The sequence below is a fragment of the Arvicanthis niloticus genome, chromosome 15 (assembly GCF_011762505.2).
Source record: "Arvicanthis niloticus isolate mArvNil1 chromosome 15, mArvNil1.pat.X, whole genome shotgun sequence".
NCBI classification, from domain to species: domain Eukaryota; kingdom Metazoa; phylum Chordata; class Mammalia; order Rodentia; family Muridae; genus Arvicanthis; species Arvicanthis niloticus.
This window is the reverse complement of record NC_047672.1, coordinates 18,410,053-18,431,865: the sequence shown is the minus strand read 5'-3', so window position 1 is coordinate 18,431,865 and position 21,813 is coordinate 18,410,053. Positions and strand designations below refer to the sequence as shown.

Sequence of the window (21,813 nt, the reverse complement as noted above, 5' to 3'; positions counted from 1 at the left end):
AACACCTTAGTTCTGAGTTCTATGTCCATGTTTTTATGAAATTAACAGTTTGAGAAATATCTGAGAGAGATCCAGTGTAAAAGACTGCTTTTTTGGGATTGAAATTCTCCAGTCTCTTTCCCATTCCGGAGTAGGTTAAGGATGATATGTGAAATAAAAAAACCTTAAAACCATACAGTAATGTCTGTGATTTGAATGATTGCAAAGCTTTACTGTCCACTTTTTCCTTAGAGATTTTCAGTACTAATGGTTTGCATATGGAGGACTTACAGCTAATCCTTGAAGGTGTATTGATAGATAGTCCAATCTTAAAGTATTTTCTCATGTATTTGCCAAAATGTCTAAGATTCAGTTTTCAAATTTGAGATTATCAAACATGTCATATCTGGAGACAGCTTTGAATAGGGCAGTTATTATCTTTAAAAGAAGATTCAGATGTCTAAAATACACACTAGTCTGCAACACTTCTGGCTATTTTTCCATAGACAAGAGGATTTAAACAATAGCACCGCAAATATGTTAAAGTAGATCCTCTAATGGGAATTGAGAAAGTTAGCTACCTACAGACATTGCACAGCAAGATGTTATAACATATGAATGTCACATGTCCTCAAAGGGGCAAGCTAGTGTTGAAACAAGGACAAGAAATGTCTCAGTCGGCATTTAGATGAGATACTAACAAGATTGTTCTTATGGATAAGAAGTTTATTAAAAGAATTAGTATCACCATAGACAGTTGGACATGTCCAAAACAGCACACTGAAGACTTTGCCATAAGTCTAGGTCCCTGTGAAATTCCATTTAGTGGTTGTGCTTCTGATGAGATTCCAGGTCCATGCAGCAGAGTGCAAGGTCCCTTCTTACAGATCTCAGTAGATGGTTAAGGTTCTAGCCAGAAGATGATGCAAAGCTATTTTTGATTCTTGGGAGGCAAGAGTAGGGGAAGGAAGTCTGTGGTAAGAATGTATAATATGAGGGAACTGAGGAGGACACATCTAGTTTAGGTGTACCCATTAAACAGTTTGAGGGATATTTGGCTACTCTGATATCCCAGGAAGCTGGAAACTTGAGATCTATAAACTTTCTTTGGGAAATGAAAATGGAACATGATATTTTCCTAGAACCTAGTAGGGGTCTAACCAGAAAAAAAAGCACATGATTTTGGCATAGAGGAATATCTGTCTAGCTTTTTGTGGTAACCTACCTGCTTTGCTGCAGAGCCATGGACCCATATAAGGCCCTCTGTGGCAGGACAGAATAAGGCCTCACCATGGTCTCAGGTAACATCACTGAATATTAATGTTAGACTGTTTTTTACTACCCTCATGTCTCTGGTTTCATCTCTCTTCATTGTGTCCATAACCTTCTGCTTCTCTTCCATCTCTCTACCACTTACTTGAACATCCTAGCAGCACCTGAGGCCTCTGGGTGTCTGTGGTTATCGCAGGAGTGCTATGGCCCACCAATGCCACATAGCACTGGTCAGAGTTGTCTTTGGTGTGATTTACCCTAAGGCACCAGACTGGGGTTTGTCTCAGGCTTACCTGGCCATTTCAGGCCCAACCTAAAAAACTCTTTTTATCATCTATTTTCAAATATAAATTCAAACATGTTTTTAAAAACATGATTCCTTTGTAAGTGAATAGTAAGCATATATTAATTATCTGTTTAATCATTAGTGTGGAAAGCAGCAGGAATCTAGAGCTGATTTAAAATATGAACACAGAACTGAAGAGGTGTCTCAGTGCATAAGAATACTGGCTGCTCTTACAGAGGACCCAGATGCAATTCTCAGAATGCACATGGAAGCTTGTAATGCTATTATTTACAGTTCTAGGGGATCTGATATTCTCTTCTGACATCTGTAGTTGCTGTATGTACATGGTACACAGTCATACATACAGATATAGCAGCCATACACATTAAATAAAAGTAAATAAACATTGTTTATAATTTTAATGTAAAGATATGGAAGAATATAGTCAGTGAAATAAGAAAGTTGATATTGGCTTGTTATATTATAGGAGAAACTGTTCAATGTTCTGCAAGGCAGTATATTTCTATCGGATAAAAACTATTATCCAACTCTCTTCATCTGTTAAGCCCTCCCTGGCTCCATCACACCATGTTACGTCAGCATGCACAACAAATGATTGTTGACTTGTTGAAATCAATGTTGGTTTTCAATATCTCTTACACAGTTCACTGGAGCTTTAACTAGAGAGCAGTTACCTTTTAAAGGATTCTTTTGTTGTTGTTTTACATGTATGAGTGATTGTATGTATGTATGTATGTATGTATGTATGTATGGTATGTATGTGTGTATCTATACTATTTTACATATGCTAGATGCCCATAGAGGCTAGAAAAAGGTTTAGGATGTCCAGAAATTGGAATTACATACAATTGTGAGCCACTATGTGGGTTCCAAAAATTGACACTAGATTCTCTTCCAGAAGAGCAAGTGATCTTAACCGCTGAGCCATCTCCCATCCCTGAAGGGATAGCTTCACTATGGAAAGCACTAACAGAAAGAGTAAAAGCAAACAAATGTTTTCCTCACCCATGCTTTATTCAGAGATATTTATGTTTGGAAAATCATTAAAAAATATATTCACAGTTACTTCTGAGGGGAAAAATTCATTACTTCAAATAATGTTTATGAACCCCCTTGATATTATAACTTGAAGGTCACAATCAATTTCAAGAATTTTGTCTTAGAAACTGACTGTCTGAGCCAAGTAAATAAATTGCCATCTGTGTGGATAACAAGGCACTTAAGCAAAGAAACAGGACTATGGTTCCCCAAACAGGATGGGGAAAAATGCATGTTTGATATGGAGACCCATATCCATCTCCTTCTACAAATGACCAAATATTTTTAAGCTATATTTGTTAAAAGTGAAATGAATATTAACTCCTTGCAGATAATTTATAAAAATAATCTGTTGAAGACAAGCTATATGTTTGGTCATTTGAATAACTCAATATTATGGTACCTACTTACTAATAATTTGTTTTCAAGTTACTTCTGTTTGTTTGTTTATTTTTTGTTTTTCGAGACAGAGTTTCTCTGTGTAGCCCTGGCTGTCCTGGAACTCACTCTGTAGACCAGGCTGGCCTCGAACTCAGAAATCTGCCTGCCTCTGCCTCCCAAGTGCTGGGATTAAAGGCGTGCATCACCACTGCCCGGCTTCAAGTTACTTCTAAGTAAAAAAACAATGCATGATAAAAATGCATGATATTTGGCACGTGGCTAAATATGATCATTTATGTCTTTCTTCCAAGATCTCAAGAGGGAGAAGCAGGCAGATCTCTGTGAGTTAAAAGCCAGCCCAGTTGATCTAGTGAGTTCCAGTACAACTAGGATTATATGGTGAGACCCTATCACAAAATAATTAAATAAATACAAAACACCGTAATCAAGGGATAGAAAGAAGTAAATGCAAATCTTTATCAAGTATTAAAATAGCCTATTTCCTAAGAACTACTAAGCAGTCATTCACATTTACAAATACACATGTTAAATTCTTCATGGTGCTTAAAAATATGCCAGTATGTTTTTTATTCAAGATGACTGCTTTAAGTGAGTTTCCAAACCCATTTCTAAATGTACCTGTTCTCTGCTTTCTCCTTGGGGTCATATTCTCTGGTATAGTCTTTCTAACAGTCAACAAAGGAATGTATCAGTTGACTGAATGTTAGGTAGATCTGTGACAGCTCTGAAGTCTCAAAAATTGCAAATGCAATTAAAATCATTCACAACAAAAGCCAAAGGAAAGCTGAACCCACCACTAATACATATACAACTTGCATCATTTTCTACATATTTTTCTCTAAAAGGATTTTCTTAAATGTTAAATTTCAAGTATGTTTGATATAACAGTAAAGGTGCCAGTATTAAAAAAAAAAATGTCATTGGCAGCATCTTTTTTACCAATGCATTGTTAGCTTATTTTACACACAAGGACCATCTGTATCACAAGGCAGGCCAAAAGCTGGAAAAAAGAAATATAAATAAATATGATTCATCTCTGCTTGATCTGTCTTAAATATAACACAAGAATAAGTCAAGCTTGTCAAATCTGAAGTGCAAAGCAGAACATTTTAGGCCTAATGAAAGACATGAAACTTATTAGTTCTAGTTCAAATAGTGTCTAAAATGAGCTAGTAGTTTATGTAGTTCTGTAATGATTGCTAGGGTTTAAGTAGTGTGTGAAGAGTAGGTGCAGCCTGCAGAGTTTCCAGCACAGTTTCTTTTCCCTGACAGAGCCACGTCCGCAGAACTACTGCGCAGACTCGCTGCCATGCAGAATTGGGCCATTTGACATGCACCAATGAGTCATGCTTACGTGGCAGGTTCTGAATGGGACAGGCATGGAGATAAAAGGACTGCCGTTAAGGGGATGGGGGCTTCCAGAGAGAAGACTGTAAAGGGTTCCTGAATAAACTGCTGCGTCATCGTTCCTGTCTGCTGGTTGGATAGAGAAGCGACAGTAGTGGGGGCTTTGAATATCGTAAATAAAATGAGAAAATGACTAAGTGAAGAACATAAAATAAAAATATAAATGGTGTGGCATGGTGTGGCATGGTGTGGCATGGTGTGGCATGGTGTGGCATGGTGTGGCATGGTGTGGATGAAACAGTGCTTAGAGGATGGTGATCACGGTAAGTTTTTTACTTGTTCTGTGTTCAGTACTCACAGAAAGCTTTTACATACTTACACATAGCGAGAGATGTATTTCATTATGTATAAGCGAAAAGAAAAAAATGAAAAAAGGAAGAAAAACAGCTTGAGGACCTGAGTTTGGATCCCTGGAGTTTACATCAAACAAACAAACAACAAAAAACATTTGTCAGGCTAACACTTGTAATCCAATTGATGAAAGTCAGACAGAGACACGTGGATCCTTCATGTTCATTGGGCAGCCAGTTTAGCCAACATGATGAGCTTCAGGTTCACCTAGAGACCATGTCTCAAAACCAAACAGTGGTAATAATTGAGGAGTAATATCCAACATTGCCCTCTGGCCTCCACAGCCATGTGGACAAGTACATTGCACCTACATGCACACATATATATCTACACTAATAAGTGCACAACACACACACACACACAATAAACCTAAATGAAATTACATGTAAATGTTTGCATGAACTGTTTTTGAAGATTCACGTCGTCTATTGTAGAACATTCATCTGTTACTGTACAGACTTGGCTGAAACCATGAGTAACTGGAGCTCAAATGCCTATTAGGGATATGATAGCAATACAATAGAAAAGTAATGCTGTTACCGCTGTCTGTCCTGAAATGACAAGTGTCACCAGGCTATGACATGTACTCAATGAATAACTGTTTTATTGGACCACTGGTCATATCCAGAACTACTGGGCCAAGCTCCCTGATAGACATAGTTCTAGGTAATTAGAGTTCACCCACTTAAGTCTGTCATCTGAAGATTTTAGAGAGACAATCTATCTGATGCATAATGTCAATAACGTTATACCCTTGCTGTATTGTGTTCCATATACCCAAGGAGGATAACATCACTAATGTTCCACTCTCATTGTACTGTGGTCTATATATTCAAAGAGGCTGGGTCCAGTGGGAATGTAGAGAACATGTAGCTCAAGTACATTCCTCATTTCCCACAGTGTCACCGGTTTTCTAAACAAGGTTGCCATTAAAATACTGTTTTTCACTGTGCCAAAGCCAAAGAAAGGAGGAAACTACCTTCTGAGTCCCTGTACCTTGTGGTGTTAATCAAAATTCCTGTGCCCATTAGCCCATCATTATAATTCACTTTGTAATATAAATGTGTGTGTGTATATATAATTTTATATACATATACAGCAAAACAAAGTTCATATACTACTTATGTTTTTACACACAGGTACATACACACTTTTTATCGCTCTCAATATTGTTTATAGCCCACAAAAATCACATAATTCTTCTGACTGAGCTGCATGTATCAAAAAATCTGATAACAATTTGCTTTCATCAAGCACACCTTAGGTTTCAACATACAGAAGATAGAACTCTTTTGTATAACATAGAAAGCACTATTTAGAAATGAATATATGTTGCTGGGTACCTGTGTTTCCCCATCTTTAATTGAAATTCATGTTATTCAGACTGCTCTTTATAGGAAGATTCTACAATCTACTAACATTTGGGGTTCTTCTGCAAGTCCTATCTAGACTGGATAATACTTTTTTCATTGTTGCAGTTTGCTGACTAGAACAGTAGCTCAGTAGCATTTTACTACACAGAGATAAAGTCTCAAATTCCATTTTATTTTTCTGCCTTCACTGTAAGAGCAGAATGAGCCGCTCTGCCAGACATAATCTACAATAACCTCTAGATCTTCTCTCAGCATTAAAAAGTCTACTACTCCAGAAATACACATTTAGACAACTGACTTCCAAACCTCCAGAAGTTACTCTGAATGTATCCCATGAAATATAGTCACATTTTCCTAGCAAAATTTCTCAGTGAGCTAAGATTTTGCTCTATATAAATGTTTTGATCTATAATTCATATACATATATATGTTATATATACATATATAATTAATTAATATTTTTATTACTCTATATGTCAAAAGATCTCTGGGGATCATTATTATGTTAACCCATTTCTTTTAATTTTATTTATTATTCTTCAAGAAATTCATGATTATAACATATTAGTTATCATCCATCTCTTTTCCCCTCTTCCTCCTCTCCAGTCTTCTTCATGTCCTCTCTTTCCATAATTTTTTTCAACTTTGTAAAATACAACTCACTGAGTCTGATTAGTAATATCTATACGTGTGTGGTATAAAAGATTTTAGTCAAGAGTAGACTGAGTAGGGCTGGAGATTAATCTGTGCCAGATCATAAACCTAGCTTGTTCAAATCCCTGGTTTAGATTTACACACTGGAATGGAAAAGATAATCACACAATAAACTTAGTTTTAATTCTATTCAGAATAACATATTTATACAGAGTGTTCCATTATTTAATCATTGTTGTACAGCTTTTCTATTTGTTCCTTTACAATGAAAACCTGTTCAAGGACATTCACTTTCTCAGGAAAGTCCATTATTATTTCATATTCATCAGATATCACAATGATGGCCATTTTGCATGGGACTACACTATAGTTTTACTCTTTGTAGTAGAAAGTAAAAACAAGTTAATCTTTGAAATTAACCATTCATACCATCTATTCAGGTTGCAGAGATAGTTTAAATAAATGCCTTATACCCTAGATGCTATGATACAAAATGCTGCCCTCTTCATTTCTTCATTAATACTGGCATAATGAAGTATGACTTTCAGGGTCTTAGCATTCAATTATAGGGCACATCCCCCACAGCTGGGGAAGTTTTAGATTTCATATGTTTTACTTTACTAATTGTGCCTACATTTGATTAGAAATTTTACTTTATTGAAGAAAACTACGTCATGAAGATTTCAGTATTGCAAGAAACCATTTATGATATTTAGCATTTTCTATTTTTCACTAAAATTTTATTTTTAATTAGATGTAGATCAGTCTGACTTTGCAAGAAACACTGCTGAGGGTTTTCATGCATCCTTAGGTCTGGTTACTCCTTTGATATCTTATAGAACTGGAAAACATCATAGCATCCAGGATGTCCACACTGATTTTTAAGGGTGCAGTGTGTCCACAGTCACAAAGACTCTGCATGTTGTTGCATGATGCCTTCTGTTTTGCTTTCATCCCTTCTTCTGAACTTCTAACGACCAGTTGTAGTCATGAGGCTGAGGATCTAGTCATTCCCAACTGCTTAGCTAGTTGCTGTTATTTTCCCTTCTTGGCCCTACACTCACTCATCATGACTTATAGGCTCTTTTACTCCCTAGGTATTACTTTCTTAGCAGCTGCCTTCTCAGAAAACCTGCAGTCATCAGTAGAGACACAAATGAGCCCTTGTGGTGTCAAGCTATTGGTTTCACCATTGAAGCAATGCTTAGAAAATGCTTATCCTTGCAGATTGTTTTTCTCCATTACACAAAATTCTTTGTTCCCTAGTGTGCATAAGCATGTATGAGACTTAGCTGGAGATAAGCTACTATTTTTCTCCCGTCTTCATTTCCCAAATACTGTATTATATCCTTCTTCCCATTTCAACTTAGGTTGCTGTGTTAATAACAAACAGCATATTTTATCTCCTTTCTATGCTTAATAAAATACTTGGGTTCCAGTATTTAAACCAGCAAAAGTCACAAACTATATATATACTGGATAGGTTTTTGTTTTGTTTTTGTTTTTGTTTGTTTTATTAACATAACACAGACTAGAGTCATTTGAAAAGAGAAGTTCACTTGAGAAAATTCCTCCATAAGACTAGTCTCTGGGTAAGCCTATAAGGTACATGTGTTATTAATGATTAAGCCTAGCCAACTTTAGATGGTGCCACTCCTGGGCAGATGGTTCTGGATACCACAGAAAAAGCATACTGAGCAAGCATGAGGAGGAAGCTATATTAAGCAGTGTTCCTCTATGGCCTCTGCTTCAATTCCTGTTCCCAGGTTCCTGGCTCCGGGTCCTGCCTTCAAGGTCTTGTCTTGAGTTCTTACTCTATTTTCCTTGGATGATAGACTTCGGACTGTAAGATGAAATCGTTATTTCTTCCTCAAGTTGCTTTTTATCATAGTACTTTGTCACAGCAATAGAAAGACTAAGACACTAAATCATGAGATGAGAAAGAAAATAATACACCACAATAGTATGAATCAAACTCTCAAGTAAAAGCAAAACTGATTTTCTCTAAGCACATTCCATCAATTTGTAATGTTAGGTTTAATATCAGAAGAATATGACTTTCAAATGATGTAACTTCCATATCATAATTATAGTAGTGGCAATAGTTATGATAAACTATGAATGACAAAGCTTACACATACCAGCCAAGTGAACAAAGAAAATGAGTTTTACATAAAAAAAAAAAAAAAAAAAAAATAGCTAAATTTAAATGTAAACGATGGGGCACACAAGTTACCCCTGAGACTGCAGGAGGAAAATCAAGACTTCCAGGCCAGCTTGTGCTACAAAAACCACATATGATGATGATGATGATGATGATGATGATGATGATGATGATGATGATAATGATGATGATAGGAGCACTTTTAACTTGACAAACTCTGTGGTTTAGTTAACAATACTGTTACCATGTCTGATTCCTGGCTTTGATGATTGAATAGTAATTAATGACCATTAGAAACTACAAGGACATTTTTCACCATATTATTTGTACAACTGCTTTGTGACTTGAAAATCATTTCAAGATAGAAAGGAAAAAAATCTTAAACAAACTGATTTCAATTTGACTTAAAATCTAAACTTCTCCAATGTTCAAATGTGTGTAGAAATGGCATCTAAATAGCTAAGATAACTCAATATATGTGTTCACTTGATAAATTTTCAAGGCTTGAAAGTGTAATTTATTTACTCTGCTTGGGAGTTCTTGAATAAAACAATTCAATTCTGACTTTCATAAAAAAACATTGTAATATATAAGTGTCTTTGTAAAACAGGTAAATATATCTTTACTGAGCAGAAAGACATGGCTTAAGAATACTACTATCTAAACTTTACAAATAAAAGATCACAGATTTATGTTTGCATACTAATAACAAACAACAGAATTTAAGAAAATCTAAAACAGATAAACTAGAAATGATATGTGTTTCTTCTTTGTGTAAATTTTAAAAGATTCATAAAAGCTTTATAATTACATTTTTATAACACATGCAATAGTTTCTTCATATTTCCAATGACATTCAAATATAGATATATCAATATATAATCTCAGATAACGTTTGCTTTATGCTTATGCTCTCTTTTTCTCTGTTAGAAGTTTTGTTTAGTTTACTTATTGTCACTACCCAGGATGATGCCAGGATGGCTACTTTCCAAATGAGTGCTTCCATAGAATATTTTACAAAGATCTATTGAGTAAAGTAGACCTGATTAACATCATTTTCTTCTAATTCAGTCGTTATTAAGACTTGGTTGTTTTCATTGTCAGTTATTCCAAGGTGTGATTTCAAATAGCTCTCAGGTTCCTTTTTCTTTTTTCTTGCAGAATCTTTCTATGTGCTTGCCTAGCAAGTCCCATTCCTTCTTAGTTTCATCTTAGCCCTAAACAAATGTGTGTCATTTAGCACATCTGCTTGTTCCTGGGACTTTACACAAAAATAACACAGGATTATAGTGAACAGCATTTAAGCTGATCTTCACATCAGAGGACTGGTTTATTTGCAATTTGCTGTAGAGCCTTTTGTGTCTTTTCAGTTCCCTTCTTAGATGGGTAAAATGTGCTCCAACGTTAGTTAAAATGATGGTCATCTATTTGTAGTTACAAATTAAATCAGTTCAAAAAGAAAATGAAACCTTTCATATGCATAAAAGAGCATGGGTGTAGCTGTGTGAATATCAAACATTCTACTGAAGAGATGCTTAATCTTCTATTGGTCAAAAATGAAAGCAATAAAGATGTGAATACAATATAGGATTTCTGTCAGTTGGGAGCTGCAATTGTGTACTTACTACAGGTCTGACTCAAGCTAACACTGGTGTCTCCATAAGGCACCAATAAAACAAATATATTTGTTCAGCTAAGTCAATTTTGCTAATTTGTTAAGAAGAATCTGTTAAGTGAATCATTTAGCATCCTATAAACAAAACAAAGGGTGATAATTGTGCAAATTATTCTTTCTAACTTATTGAGTTGGCAACATGTAAACAAAGGCAACTATCTATACTTTGGATAAAGTAATTAAGTTCATGCAAATTGAGACTTTAATTTAAAGAGATTTCTCTTGTAGTATGCGCCCTGGCTTGAGAAAGAAAGAGACCAGATGGAGAGAGAGAGAGAGAGAGAGAGAGAGAGAGAGAGAGAGAGAGAGAGAGAGAGAGAGAGAAACAGAAATCTGTAAAAGGATAAAGAAGATTTGAGAAAACGCAGTGTCCTCTCAAAGAGGAAGCTGTTCTTGGAAAGTGGGGGCACCCCCCTGTCAATGTAAAGTGACTGAGTCAGAGGAGGAGCCTCATATGATATCCCAGCATAGGAGGCTAGGAGGATGGAAATGTTAGCATACTTCGGAAGGAAATTTAAAAAAGGAGGCTTTGGAGATCTCTGAGGGAAGATCTTTTTACTTATGCTTTGACCCCTCCTGCCTCCTCAAATAAAGATGTAGGGTAGAATGCTGAAAATGCTGGCCCACTTTGCAAATACCAACTTGGGGCAACAGATAGAGCTAAAGGAATTGATCTCCAATACTTGTTTTAACGTGAGTGATCCTTGACAGAAATTGGGCTGAGCCAGAAGATGGGAGAGCAGATACCATGGCATCCTAGTCCTAGAATCTAAATAAGATCACCACCTGAAGGATGAAAAATATCATGTTTTCCATGATAAGAGTCAGATTTTCTTACAATTTACAAAGGAGGCTTGAGTTTTAAATCATTAATATTGGAGAATAGCGGTAAGAGAAAAAGATGACTAGAGAGCTGCATATGAAGTCGTTTGGGAGATTAAGATAAAGTATGTATTACAATTGAATGTATTAAAACAGATTAAAAAAATTTAGTGGGGTTTCCTAGATTTACCTGAAATGAATGACACTTGGTTTTTCTTTTACTTATTATTTTAAGACAAAGAGGTTTTTTTTTTAAGGAAAGAAAATACATGAGAATGGGGACAATGGGAAGCAAGGAGGATAAAAGATGCGGAAAGATGGAAGACAGTTCAAGTGGGAATCACTCCTTAATGGATTGTGGAAGGGGAACAGGTAGAAGACAGTTGTAGCTGTCCAACTTAATTTATTCACTTGTCAATTGACACACAATGTCAACTGTGTGCATTTAAAGCTAATAGACAAGTCCACATGCATACTTTTATATAAACAAAATTCTCCTGTTTTCTTCACTACTGTGATAGTTGATTGTGCTTATGGAGCTTCCAAACTGTTTGCCAAGTTGACTGTAACTTTTTACATTTCTAACATAAATGCAGAGTCCACTAAAATTTGTTTTCATAGTCCTTTTATGTTTTCAAGAGTGTGTTTATATTTTTAATTTCTTAAAACTTGATAGCCCTAATGCCAGTATTACTATTATTTTAATTTGAATTTATCTAATGACCAATGATGCTTAAAAGCAATAACTAGATTTGGTTTTATTAAAATTAGAAAAGTAAAGTAAGATCAAACTTTCGGAAGGCTGAGGCAGTAGAAAATTAAGAGAATTCTAAAGAGATGAATTTTCAACTTAGTATATTTTGAAACTCCGGGAAATAAAATTGAAAGAGGATAATTAATATGATCTCACTTTTGAAAATGGGGAAGGAATGATGTAACCATTGGACACATTTACGCTGTTTAATGATGGTAGTGGCAACTTAATAGATCAAAGAGGAAGCTTCGTAAAGGTGACTAACTAGGTGTAAGGTCCAACAAATCTAAAACTAAAAACAAACAAACAAAAGACTGTCTTCTCTTTGCTAATATGTGTTTTCTGTCATAAGAAAGGGTAAGAAGCAGGAAAAGAAAGGAAGTTCAGTGGTTAAGAGCATTGGCTGCTTTTGCAGAGGACCCAGATTCAATGTTCAATTCCCATCACTTATATGATGTCTAATAATGACTTGAAGTTGCATTTCAAGGGATGCTACAGAAGCACAGCACACAGGTGGTACACAAACACATAGATGCAGGCCAAACAGTCAAGCAGACAAAACAAAAACTTTGTTTAATGAAAATGAAAATCATAAGGATAAGGCTCACACTCTGAAAGAGAACAAAGAGTAGCCTAAGCCAGTTCTCTGCAAATATTTTTAGTAGACAACAGTAGAAAACTAACACTCATAAAAATGAAAGAAGATAACTTAAGTATTATATTAGGGTTTTCCTTCCCTAACCCCATTAAAAGATATTCAAATACATGATGAAGTATTAGTTTCTGCAGCACCACGAATTTTTTTTTTTTTTTTTTTTTTTTTGCCTCACTGGGTATCTCTAAAACCATTACTGGATATTAATCATGTAATAGAATGTAAAAATGGCAAATTGTATGTTCATATTAAATAAAATACATATTTATATTAAGTTGAAAAAGCTATTACAAATGTTCATCAGCAATGTATTTAGCATTAGAAATGTTGACATTTTATGGCATAAAGCTATCCAGATGAATGATTTTATGGTTTTAGAATACAAAAATTAAAAGTAGTAATTAGCTTAATTACTACTAATTCCCATACTAAACAACACTTGGCCCTTTCCGTGTTTGCGTGCTCATGACAATGTTAAGTTGTTCATATAAAAGATACATTACAACGCCTTTCCAATGAGTGTGTTCTCATGTTCACGTCATTACCATAATTTCAAGAGAAGCTGAATCATACTACAAAGACAAGATCTGTCACTTTCCTGAATTGCTTCAGTTATGAGGAGAACAAAATGCCATATAAAGACATATGAGAAGCAACTAGAAGGGAGCAGAATTCTTAGATTGAACATTTTGGTTAAAGTGTAAAACTGTGTTTATTTAATAAGTTTTGGACTTTTCCATAGGGCTTCGTTGCTGAAAGCTTGAAAGAACCCCCATTGCAATCATGTGCTAGTCTTTTATACCAGTTATTGAACATTGTGTTCTGGTGCAAAATCATTTCTTTTGCATGAGAATTTGAGATATTTGGTTGTGCTTAGTATCAGGAGGGTTAAGCTTTAAGAAAATGGTTGAACTTTATGTAAAAGGTAAGCTGAATCCTTCAACTCACTCTACGTGTTTCTATAGAAGGAAACTCATTTTACACTTGATCTCAACCAGAGAGGTGAGAAGGGATGTTAAAGCTATACACACACAATGTAAGCATGCATGCATGCATGCACACATGCATGCATGGAGACACACATGCACTTCTCCATATATATGCATGCTTAATTGTTGGTTTTTAATATGTATTTTTGAAGTAGCATATAAATAACTGCTTTAACCAAATAGTATACAAAAATTTATTCAAAACTTAAAAGTACTCTGTCTAATATCCTACTCGAAGAGGCCCCTTTTTCCCTATATACTAGGACTAACTTATCATTTTTCAATAAGATATTATTTATTGACTTTTGACTTCACCATGGATCAATTAGCAGTTTTGAAGCTCACTTTTGTTCTGCTTGACGCAGCTTTATGTGCGTCTTAAAACATTCTTATTTTCTCTTGGTTGTACAGTAAAATACTACTCAGCAAAACAACTGATGTTACAATATTTAAGTTGCACAGGGAAATATTGCCAATATCACCCTGGATCTAAGAAACCGGGGAAAAGTCCTTAGCCTTACATTCAAAGCACAGCAAAGCTAATTATATGGTAAAAATAAATAAAAACAATTAGGGAACTTGCATAATGCTGAGAAAATTAAAAGGAGGAGGCATATTCTACTGAGTCAAGACTAGTTGTCCCCAAAGAAAGTGCTGCCTCTCACAAGCCAGTAGAGCTCTGCAACCTTTGCCTCACATTTTCATCGGGTCATGAGCCAAACGCGTGTTTTCAGCAAACTTCAAGTGGCTCCCCTGTATGACTTTACTAGGGTTGATAGATGGGAGAGTTAATTTTTGTTTTACAGCAAGTGTATATCCTTTGAATTTTGCATGGTCATTTCCATTTCTCCCATAATTCTGTGATTTCCAGCTATTTTGCATAATTATAATGACAACCTCATAACTCTGGAAAATTTTTATTCATTACCCTGGTGTCTTCTTGAATCAGAACAGCATGATCTTTTTTTTCTTATAGGAATATTATCAAGCATATGGTTTATTAACTATAAATAGAGAATAGAAATAACAGGAATGTATATATAAGTGGCTAGGAATTGAGGGGCATACAGGATTCTATTCAGTCATTTCACAAAGAAGTAAATGGGTAGCTGTTGACCACTGGCCCCTGTACTTGAGGGATTAAATACAGACACACTAAAAAGATATAGTCTAGAATTGTATGAGATGACCTTAGTATAGCTGGGATTTGAAAAGTGAAGTCAGGAATATACCTATAATCAGAAAGTACTTTCAGGGTATGTGTGACCACCTGGATTAAAAACAGTGAGTTGAGGTTTCAGGGTAAGAGGCCAGGGTAAGAGGAAGAGTAAGAAAAAAGTACACAAGATACCCAACACACAAAGAATGACAGTCTATGTACCTCCCTCAACAAGGAATAACTTGGGAATTCATAAGGATGCTACACAATGGCAGCTCCATTTTTCAACTTTACTATAAATTGTTGGAATGAGAAAATTAAAAACTAGAATCACAAAGAGAAATAGAGGGAAAATGATTGTAGAGGTCATGGTTTATAATATCAGAGTGATGAATAGACACTGTTTCTACTAGAGCATTTTTTTCCACTGGCAGACCATTGCCCACATTAGGAAGCACATATGTTTGATGTTATTGCTTTCCTCCTCTTTTCCTCCTAATTTCCTAAGTTAACTGCTATCAGTAACACTAAGAGGCCTATCTATGTCGATTTACACAAAGGCTAAAGATTGTAGGCTCAATTTTAATTAAACAAAATCTTTAAGTCCCAACGTCTCATCAGATTGCTGTACATGTTATGGCTTTTTTTTTTTTTCATTTCTACTGGTTATTTTATTTGTTTACATTCCAAATGTTATCGCCCTTCCCAGTTTCCCCTCCACAAACCCCCATCCCCTCCTCCCTCCCTCTGCCTCTGTGAGGATGCTCCTCCACTCGCCCACCCACTCCTGCCTCAGTGGCCTAGCATTTTCCTATCCTGGTTCATCAAGCCTCCACAGGACCAAGGTATTCCCCTCCTAGTGATACCAGATAAGGCAATCCTCTGCTACATATCCAGCTGGAGCCATGGGTAACCCCTGTGTACTCTTTGGTTGATGGCTTAGTCCCTGGGAGTTTGGGGGTTTTGGTTGGTTGATATTGTTTTTCTTCCTATGAGGTTACAAACCCCTTCAGCTTCTACAGTCATTGCCCTAACTTCCACATTGAAGTCCCCATACTTCAGTCCAATGGTTGGCTGTGTACATCCATGTCTGTATTGGTCTGGCTCTGGCAGAGCCTCTCAGGGGATACCTATACCGGGCTCCTGACATTATGGCTTTGAATGGAAGGTCTCTTGAAAGCAACTGGAAGTTTTAATGTGGACTAAATATGTTTATTCTATTCATAAAATATGTTACGTGTCACACCTCAGACCCCATGGTGGTGCAAGGGAGAGAAAACATTAGCTCACACATTCCACAAAGACAATCTTTCTAAATCTCCAGTCTGATAAATTACATGCCTCTATGATTTAAAACTCTTTCAATTGTTTACTGAATTTTAAATGCCAAGTAGCTGTAAAGTCTTAAAATGGGGACTGACTTTTGGGTCCTGTCTGAAAGCAGCCCAGGCATTTCCAGTTCAGAGTTTCTTTGGATGGTGATGGCATATCACATTGCTACAGCACCTGCTGGTTTGTTTCATTAACCTCTTTCCCCAAAGGGAAAAGTAAAATTCTTCAAGGAGACAAGCTGGTAAAATGTAGCATCCACACGGGTCAACTGTGGTCTATTCCCCATTTTTACATCCATTTGCAATACAAGAAGATCAAATTATCCACTATCTATGTGTGCTGTTAAAGTGCAGATAACATGGGACAGAGAAGTGGATGAAAATACAAAATCTAGAATACATACTGTCTTGTACTTTATAGAAACTTTTGCATAACATCATGGACAATCTGTATTGCTATTTGAGTCATAGAAATAATTATCATACATGGAAAATTGTTAATTATTAAAAATTCCAATACAATTGATTATTTTGAAGTTAATCTAGTGAGGGACTCACAATGTAACTCAAAAATAATCTTTTCTCTGTATTTGTGCAGTTTGTAGGGTTGTCAGTCTAAGAACAAGAGAACAATTAAGCATTATATTATATTGCTACTTAGTGCTTATAAAGCATTGTGAGTTACATGACTGCTGTGTTAATCAAAATAATGATAATAATAAAGATATCTTACTCTGAGCAAGCATACAAATCACACACAAAAGAAGAAAAGCAATACCAGCAAAAACTAATTCCAACAACATGTAACCAAAAGGTTGCTATAGATTGATTTTTTTACTTTTCATCTTTCAACAATAAATTTGTCTGATTTCTTAAGCCTCTGTGAACCTCTTATTATTATATACTATCTGTTCAATGAAGGTTGAATTTTGAATGGCCTCATTTTATAGTACAAAGCTTCAAATTCCATTGCAACTTTCAACCATTGAAGCTGACCCCAAATCTTAATTTTTACAAAATTGTCTTTTGTAAAAATTAGTGTTTGTCTTATTTCTTCCATTTTCATGCTTACATGAAAATTACAGTCCTCAGAGAAAGACTGAAATCAAGGGATATAAATACTTTCCCAGGCCAATGGCAATTTAATCACAAAGGGAAAAGGAGCTTTAATGGGCAATCTTCACTTCCATCAGCAGTGCCTCTCAGGCTTATGTTGTGTATATCCAAACTATGGAGGAGATATTGATGCTGATGGTTGCAAAGGAAGCATGTTTGGTAAAAGTGAGTCAATAAAGGAAATATTGATCATGTGAATAATTTGTAGAAACAAAAATAAAAAGTAACATAGACAAGCAAAATAGATCATGTGGCAGAGAGGACAGACACCAATTTTACAATGAAAGTATTGGGGACAGAAATTCTCAGTCCTACTTTCAATTTTGTAATCAAATATGTAATACTGAAGTAAATTGTATTGTGCCTAAGTGAGAAAAAAGCATACATTTCTTTCTGAATATATAACTTTCAAATAAAACAAGTGGATACACGAGCTTCTGACTTTACTCTGTTTTCCCATGTCTAGACATTCCACATCCAGTCATCACACTTCCTCCCTGTGAACACAAATGTTGCTAAAGAAGTTAGCATGCTTAGGAAAATTAGTTGCAGAATATAGATTTTTAAAAATAATAATGTGTTATATAAATATTGGGTTATTTTATTAAATTTTAAACTGTACATCTCTCTGTTTTCCTATGTTTTTAAAAACTATCATATTAAGACATATTTAACACTCTGTCTGATATACAGTACGAGTGCTAATACTTACCTCCCTCTGATGGTTAAAACTTCAGATTTCTGAATATGCAAACAGCTCACTGTGTCTCTGTGGCTATATATATTTCTGGTGCTTTTTTCTTTGCTTTTTTTTTTCCTGTTAATTTATTTTGTCTCATTCTGGTATTTTATTTATTTATTTTATTTAATTCTATTTCATTATTTTTAGATGACTGTTTTTACTGTAAGAGAGAAAGAAAGAATGTGGATTGCAGTGGCTGAGGAGGTGAGGAGGATTGGAGAGGAGTTGCAGTAATGCAAATCACAATCAGAATGTATTGTATGGAAAATTCTTTTCAATAAATAAGTAAGCAAAATAAAAGAAAAACAAAATGTCAGTTAATATAGTGTTTTAAATCTCAAAGCGCACTTGGGCCTGAAAAGAAGCACTGAGTGTTATATTGTAGTGAATCTAGAAAAAAACATCATATTAATTAATATTTTTCATAACTACTGAGTTCACCTTTAGGAAATGCTACACTATACTTTGGTGAGCTAGTCATCTTATATTTCTCAAAATTTTCAGCAGCTTTTGTCTGGTGTTTACTGCTTGAATGCAGTATCTGGAGACTTCCTTCTCCATCTTTTTATATGTCTTCAGGTTAGTCAGTATTCTTCAGGTTGCCTGGAAAAGAAACTGAAGGACAGGTCAGAGAACCAAACCACCAAAGGCTTACTTACCTCCAGGCGATTCACAGACTGTCACCACAGATGTGCCTGTTTCACCTATGCCAGACACCTGTCATTGTGAAATGACAATGGAGCCTAATGATTTTTGTGGAAGATGTTAATGTGTTTAAGAGGATCTGTGGTTACTTTAGCCCATTTCCCAATTAAAATGCTGTTTTTCCTTTCCCCCCACAAATGTGACTGATTGTGTTGCATTTGTAAGCACGATCTTGTTGTATTACGTGTGTGTATAAATCCAACGTTGATTCTCTTTCACTGTCGCTTTCCACTTTATTTTCCAAGACACGTTCTCACAGGCCTAGGAGCCCACATCTGCTGCTGGTCTAGCCAGCTAGCTTGCACTGAGGTTCCCAACGCTCGGTGCCTCTGGAGTGCTGGGATTCCTGGAGGACCCCTCACCTGCTTACTTATTTTATGAATTCTGGGGATCCAATAATCTACATGCTTCAGCTCTCATGACAAGTGTTTTGCCACCTTAGCTATCCCCCTAAAAGCAATACATTTTTAAATAAATAAATGAAAGTTTTATTTTTCAGGTGTTTCTGATGTAAGAAGCCGTAACATCCAGATGGCACTGGAGAAGAAAATATGTTTCATTTATTACACAAAGTATATGATTCTCACTGAGATGTTCTTTAAAGGTTTTAAAATGTTATATTTTTTTTCTTTCGTTAAAGGCTTTTCCAGGAAACGTCAATTCTGACAGTGTGGTCCGGCATGACTTGCAGCATGCAGTAGTTGCCCGTTATGTACGCATTGTACCCCTGGACTGGAACGGAGAAGGCCACATAGGGCTGCGTGCAGAAGTCTATGGCTGCTCCTACTGTGAGTGTCAAGTGTCAGTTTGTGTTTGCATCATGGATCATCTTCAGGGAAATAGCAAATATTTTTAAATGTTGCTTATACTCTTTAAAATATGATTACACACACACACACACACACACACACACACACACGCATGCATGTATATAGCACTATGTTGTTTTCTCAAATATTTTTTGTTGTTTTTTGTTTGTTTGCTTTCCGAGACAGGGTTTCTCTGTATAGCCCTGGCTGTCCTGGAACTCACTCTGTAGACCAGGCTGGCCTCGAACTCAGAAATCTGCCTGCCTCTGCCTCCCAAGTGCTGGGATTAAAGGCGTGTGTCACCACTGCCCGGCGTTTTCTCAATTTTTATGATATAAGAATAAAGACTACATTAACTGAGGGCTGAGGGGGTGAATACTGCCTAGCATGTACTAAATCTGTTCTCAGCCCCACATAACTAGGTGTGGTGGTTAATGCCTATGATCTGAGCACGAGGCATGTAGAGGCCTGTAAATCAGAAGTGCAACGTCACCCTCATTTACATAGTGAGTTTGTGACCAGCCTGAGCTGAGGTTTTATGAGACCTTGTGTTGAAAACGTTATTTTAAAAGAAATTGAGAAAGTCAAGGAGTTAGAATGTATTTTGCTCTGCACACTGAAACAGTGAGGCTTATTAGTTAAATTGAACTCTTTTGAATGATTTAAAAAGAGGCGATCTACCTAAGATCTACCCTTATGGCTTTTGGTGAAGGAGGAAGATCCATTTGGAAGGTGACCTTTGGATCAACCTGTCTCCTTTCACTTGTTATTCTCACTTTAAAAGGCAACAAGTGAAATTCTCAAGATTTAAAAAAAAATTATATATGTGAGTGTGTGTGTGAGTGTGTGTGTGAGTGTGTGTGTTTGTGTGTGTGTGTGTGTGTGTGTGTGATGTGTGTGTCTAGGGTATGTGTGTGGTCAGAGAACAACTCTTTAGAATTGCTTTTCTTCTTCCACCATATGGTCAAGAAGACCTTAGGTTGTCAGGATTGGCGGCAAGTATGTTTACCTGCTGAGCTAGCATGTTAACCTGCACCACTGGGTTTTGTTATCATTTATATTTTGTGTTTTGGTAAGTTTAATTTCAATTAAAAAGTTCCTTTTAATTTAATTGTATTTTAACTCCAACCTTTTTTAAAAGTTTTTTTTTTTTTAAAGTTTATAACCATGTCCCGCCTAGTTCTAATGATTTCAATAGGTCAATTTGTGCAGTGGATGGCTGCTGTTTTCTCTGCCTACAATACAGTAGGTCACCTCTTGTCCTAGGGAGATTTTCAACAGGAGTGTCAGTAGGTGCTTAAAAGTAGAGCAGTGTTGGTTCCTAAATAAACTGCCTTTTACTTTGCACACTTATCTATGATCAAGATTAATTTACAAATTAGACATGATAAGAGACTTGAAGTATTGATGAAGCAGAACAACTAGCCATTATCGTGAAATTAAAGGTGTTTAAACCCTAAAATTTCTTTTCATTTCTGTAATTTCATATTGAATATTTTTGGAACATAGTTGTATGTGGGAAACAAAAACTATAGAAATCAAGACGGCAGATAAGGAACTAAGCTATTTCTCTTTCTCTTCTGCCCTGTTTTCTTCCTTTCTTTCTCCCTTGGCTCCTCCTCACCATTCCTCTGGATCTCTTTATCTACCTGTATTTCTATTTACATCTTTCTGCTTACGTAGGATGTCTGCCTTGTCAAAATTTTAGCTACAAAAGTTCCTTCAGGTCAAACTTGATGATGGATTCTTTTAAAGAAGATACGTCCTCACTTATTTTCTTTGTGAAGTCATGCTAACACTAAGCCACTTTTAAAATTGCTTCGTTTTTGAAACTGCTAAATAAAATAAATTCTATCTGCAAACACTAGCTTTATAACATTACATTTCTTGCATAATATATTTTTATTCTCCCAGGAAGTTCTACAAGGAGGGAAAATGTTGGGAATAGATGGGGTTGGAAGACTGGTATATCAGCTTTCTGCATAAAATCTACCTTTAGATTTTACTCTATTGTTTCTTATAGATCTATAAACATAAACAGTCACTATGACCACTAAAGGCAAAATTTCTCTTTTGAGCAGGCTTCTTAAAATTAATGAAACACTTAAT

General features: G+C 35.7%; 1 protein-coding gene across 1 annotated transcript in view; it reads left to right on the top strand.

The window, feature by feature from the left end:
• The window catches only part of Cntnap2 (contactin associated protein 2), a 1,965,545-nt gene that overhangs the window by 722,899 nt on the left and 1,220,833 nt on the right, over nt 1-21,813 (top strand). Inside the window, exon 4 of the mRNA XM_034518882.2 lies at nt 19,536-19,683. Coding sequence (XP_034374773.1) covers nt 19,536-19,683 — 148 coding nt within the window. The remainder of the gene's footprint in view (nt 1-19,535; nt 19,684-21,813) is intronic.